The sequence below is a fragment of the Pagrus pagrus genome, assembly GCF_965226575.1.
Source record: "Pagrus pagrus genome assembly, chromosome: 23".
NCBI lineage: Eukaryota > Metazoa > Chordata > Actinopteri > Spariformes > Sparidae > Pagrus > Pagrus pagrus.
In genome coordinates this window covers 7,698,339-7,703,284 of record NC_140205.1, presented here as the reverse complement: position 1 = coordinate 7,703,284, position 4,946 = coordinate 7,698,339, and the positions used below count along the sequence as shown (strand labels likewise).

Genomic DNA, 4,946 nt, shown 5'->3' with positions numbered 1-4,946 from the left:
AACCAGTATTTTATTTCCTGTTCACCATCGGGTTAAAACACTGAGCAAGTGTTGTGTTGTTGGCGGCATATTGCTGGCGTGAAGAGGACGGCTGTAACAGACCAACAAAAGGAGGACGAGGAGGACGATAAAAAATAAAAATAAAAAAAGACGTTTTAATACGAAGTGGAAAGTAAGCGTGGATGGCAAGGTTCGCGACTGGCTGGTCTACGATGTCACAACAGAAGAACTGCACTGTCAGGATTGCTGTATGTATGGCATACAAACATGTGTTTCTTAACAAGCAAGTCAAACCAGAGGGAAGTGTCTGCTCCTCCTCCTCTTTTGAGGACTCAGAGCCCTCAGTCTATGCTCTGTGACAGGGTTTTTCAATTGTTGCCTGACCTTGACATTACAGGGTAATATAGTTTGGTTTCTGTTAATTATTACGATTGTTATTGTTGTTGTTTATCTAAATGTTATTCAGTCAAAATAGTCAAAATATTAGACTCTTGTCTTGAAAAGCAACATAAACTCAATATGTACAAACTTAGAGTCTTTTCATATAAATGTAATGTTAACAGTTAATCTAAAATTCAAAAAAATGTCGAACTTGGATATGTATACACTACCGTTATTTTCTATCCTAAATGCCTGCCACACCAAGTCAGATACAGCTGTAAGTCATTATGTAGGTCTAGTCATTAATGAGATTAAGTTGGTTAATAACTCGACAGCACTTTAATGTGTATTCTGTACTAGTTCAAGAACGATTCTTATGCATTTTCTGAGTCATTCACCTTTATTTTAGGCACAAAAACTGGTGGCTTGTAAAAAACCACTGTGGCTTGTGGCCAAGAAAGTTAACTTCAGGCCCTGCTGGCATGTGTTCAATCTTTCATGTGTTTTTGTGTGTTGAGGGCAAAAGCTTGCAACTGAGAGCTCCTATTACCTCTGAGTGTGAGGTAATGACACAGAATCAAACAACATAAAATAAAAAATTTAAAAAATCCCCAAAAAGATTTTTGATTTGAAAGAACATTTTATTGTAATTATCTGTTTACCCCCTTGCTTTTTGATGTGTTTCTTTCTACAAATGTCTCGTTTTTCTAAGAGTCACTCCATATCGACTGTCACTTGGGTGACTTATACTTGCGTATCCTCTGCTCCATGTTGGACTGTTTCAGTGTATGACCAGATGCTTATAATGAAGCAAATGGCAGTCGAAATTACATTTGGTAGAGTTAACTAAGTATTCAGTATGGTCAAGTAAAGTGTATTTGTATGGAGTCCAGCATATTGTTTGAATTGTTGTCAGAGCAGCGCTGTGTATTTACACTATGCCAGAAACAACAGCAGCGCGATAATGAACTGAACCGCATCCTATGTAAATGATGACACAGTTAACTGCCGTATCAAAAGTTCTTTCTACAATTAATGGATCTATTCTCTCTCCAAAGGTGAGCCATGTCGTCCTCACGATCCTCCCCATGCCAGAGGACAACTCTACGCCCATTTGTCTTCAGCAGCTTCATGGTGTTGTGTTTTGTCACTCTTTTCTTCACATATAACAACTTTGAAATGAAGTTCCCTAGTCTTAATATTTTTGTGGAGAGAGGCCGTCAATCCTGTCCTCCAGTTGTGTGTGTAGCTGGAGAATCAAACTGTTCCACAAAGCTGCACCACAATCACACCCAGGAGATCCAGGCTGCAGCAGTGGACACTGAGCCTGACACCATCGTATTGATCTGGATGTGGCCGTTTGGTCACAAGTTTGATCTGACTTGCAGCGATTTCCACATCAAAAAATGCCACTTGACTGATGACAAGACCCTTTACGACAAAGCCCACGGGGTTCTCATCCACTACAGGGACATTTATAGAAATGGAAAGATGGAAAGCTTACCAAAAAAGCCACGTCCATGGTTTCAGAAATGGGTGTGGTTCAATATGGAGCCGCCTGCAAGCTTTGATCCAATCCCTGAGATTAATAACTTATTTAACCTGACATGCAACTATCGACTTGATTCAAATATTCCTGTGCCCTATGGGCGCCTGGAGCCTGTGACACCTGAAGATGAAAGGTTCAAATTGCCAGTAAAGGACAAGTTGGTCTGTTGGATTGTGAGCAACTGGAAAGAACATTTTAGGAGAGTTCAGTTCTACAATGAACTGAAAGAACACATCAAGATTCACACTTATGGAGGGGCATTTGACCATGAACTAAGTTACAAAGAGTATAATAATGTAGTTTCTAGTTGTAAATTCTACCTCTCCTTTGAAAACTCAGTTTACAAAGACTACATCACAGAGAAGGTATACAAGCCAATGATCCTCGGTACTGTACCAGTAGTTTTGGGCCATTCAAGACAAAGCTATGAGGACCACATCCCAGGAGATTCTTTCATTCATGTCGATGACTTTTCCACTCCAAAGGAGCTGGCAGACAGGCTACTGTACCTCGACACCAACAACTCTGAGTACATGCGATACTTTGATTGGACCAAGAGGTATAAAGTGCAAAGGGCTAAGCTTGGCAGGACACATGCTTGCGAAACCTGTAGGTACCTACAGCATAACAAAGGGTATCAAGCCTTTCATGATCTTAATAAATGGTTCTGGGGCTAACTCAAACAACAAAAAGAAGCATTTTGCTCAGTTTTCTACACACAAAACCGAATGCCATGGGAATCATTTTAAAGATGTTATGATCAATCACAATCAAAAATCTACATGTTGTACCTTGGATTGACTTCTTTACCTAAATCCTCATTCATCCTCAATGCAGATACAGAAATTCTTCAGTGACAGTCTTGGCATATCCCTGTTTTCGACAAACAAAACTGCGATATATTGTCCTGATCTGCACCTGCTAAACTGTTTATAAAACTCACTCTACCTGAGAACTGATCTTTGTATTATACTCTCTTCTAATGTCAGGTTTAAAACTAGGATAACCTTGGTGTGGCTCTGACTGAAAAAAAATGGTCAAAACCACCCAAGAAGGTCCTTTTTGTGCATTATATATTAGACTTGTCCCCCAAGGCAGCTGGATCTCACAAATCCATTGTTCCAGACTTCCGGCTTGTCAAACTACAATTGTTCGGGCCAATCAGTGTCCTCTCAGGGAACTACTGGTAGCTACAGGCGTGATTTAGGTCCGACGACAGCAAGAGGAGTGACTGTTGTGAAAACAACAATGGCTGCTTCTCGTCATATCATAAAAGCTGTTATAGCATCGGTGATATCAGACCTAGAGACATTTTTTTCATGGAGACGAACAAACAACAGCACTGAAGGATTTTCTCTGGAAAGATGTTTTTGCTCCTCTCCTGACTGGCTGATGATGATTTCCCAACAGGCTGCGATGATAGCGCTGTCCTACCGTTGATCTGATTAGTTGTCTGACATAGACGCTGATAGAGAGATGTTTTTTGTCCAATCACCTACCAAGTTTTTTTTTTTTTTTAAATGCCTCTCAGGTGTGGTCATTAGAAATTCATAATTATTGATGATAAATCACTAAATTAAATGAATAAAAGTTAATAAAATTAATTTGGAAATCGTTAAAACGGGGCACCACCGTGGAATTAGGGACCAATAACAAGATCAAAAATTGTCTCAAAAGAAGGGTTCACTTTAAATGTAAATATCTGTAAACAGTTTCCAAAGACAACTTCCATGTAACAAACCATCTGGCACAGTAGCTTAGTGTGAGACTGGGACTCAAACAGTATAAAGCTTTTCACGGGGTTGATTTTAAGGAAAGATTTCTGATAATAAGATATGAATAATTTATTTACAGAGACCCAACATTTCCCCCATGAGCAAGCACTTGGTGACAGTGGTGAGAAACCTCGAGCAGAGCCGGACTCAGTGGTGGGCGGCCATCTGCCTCGACTGGTTGGGTTGAGAAAAGTGCCAGTGAAGTGCAATGGCTCAAATTTTGTGGCAGGGACAGGTCTCTGTAAAGATGTGGTTACAACAGACTTTGGTTTTCCTGTTGCTTGGTCGTTTGAGTCCCATTTGTCCGCTTCATTTTCCTGCAAACGGACATTAGCCAGTCGCAGCCTTAAATCCAAACTGGATCTTGGGCAATCCAGCTGGTCAGGTAGGACGGTGAGCTCAAAGTCTGCTGCTCTTAATCTAAAACTCGCACTTTCTTCTCCAATACTAATGAATGTATTTCCTGCATACTTGTTTCAGAAATAAAGCCAAAAAAAACCCAGTTAAATACAGAAGTGTAACAGAAGTTGAAGGAGATGCTTGGCCACTGTCATTGTTTGGTCTCAATACAAGTAGATGTGTTATTGTACAACTCTGGGATTCAGTAAACGGCCACGATTAGTGATTATTATAGTGATTATTATCCTCTCCTCCATTGCAGTTCATGAATATGCAGACATCAGCAACGTTAAAGTCATGACGTCAGTGCGAATGTCAATGCTGATAGGCCTCTGTCACTCAGTGTCATGCGCAAAAGTTCAATGTTATTTTTACTTGAAATGGGAACCTTTCCTGTCATACTTATAGAAACTTAAGGATCCATCCACTCCATGAAGACATTTGAATGTCGGCAGTGATTCACTTTTTTCTTTCTTCTTTTAAATGATTACCTTACAGGAGGTTTGATGTATTGTAAAGGAGTTAATTCTGATCCATCTAACACACGGTCAAATATCTGGGCAGAGTATAGAGGTCTGGCTGTGAAAATGTGCACTTGTGTTTGTGAAATGTTCTCTGAGAACAACAGCTGCCAAAGTTTGTTCAGGGAGGGTGGCTGAGGGGAATTTTTGAAATAATACTGTATTGGTTTTCTGAATAAATGACGGGTAATGTTATGGATTATGTGACCTATACTGTAGCAAGGGGATTCTACATATTGTAGCTTTGATTTACTTATTCGGTGAAGGAGATAATGCAGCCAACTGTGATGTTCCTGAAATGTAACAGAAAGTCTGCAGTGA

The 4,946-nt window shown here is 40.0% G+C and overlaps 1 protein-coding gene across 1 annotated transcript; it reads left to right on the top strand.

Annotated features, from left to right (window-relative positions):
- Positions 1-1,048: 1,048 nt before the first annotated feature.
- Positions 1,049-2,888, top strand: LOC311252526 (4-galactosyl-N-acetylglucosaminide 3-alpha-L-fucosyltransferase 9-like). Its single transcript, XM_084345725.1, has one exon. It carries the CDS (start codon positions 1,447-1,449, stop codon positions 2,605-2,607), a length of 1,161 nt encoding a protein of 386 aa, XP_084201851.1. The 5' UTR covers positions 1,049-1,446; the 3' UTR covers positions 2,608-2,888.
- Positions 2,889-4,946: the final 2,058 nt, after the last annotated feature.

Excerpts from the sequence above, each read along its gene's own strand:
- LOC311252526 (XM_084345725.1), top strand. The coding sequence starts at position 1,447 with ATGTCGTCCTCACGATCCTCCCCATGCCAGAGGACAACTCTACGCCCA.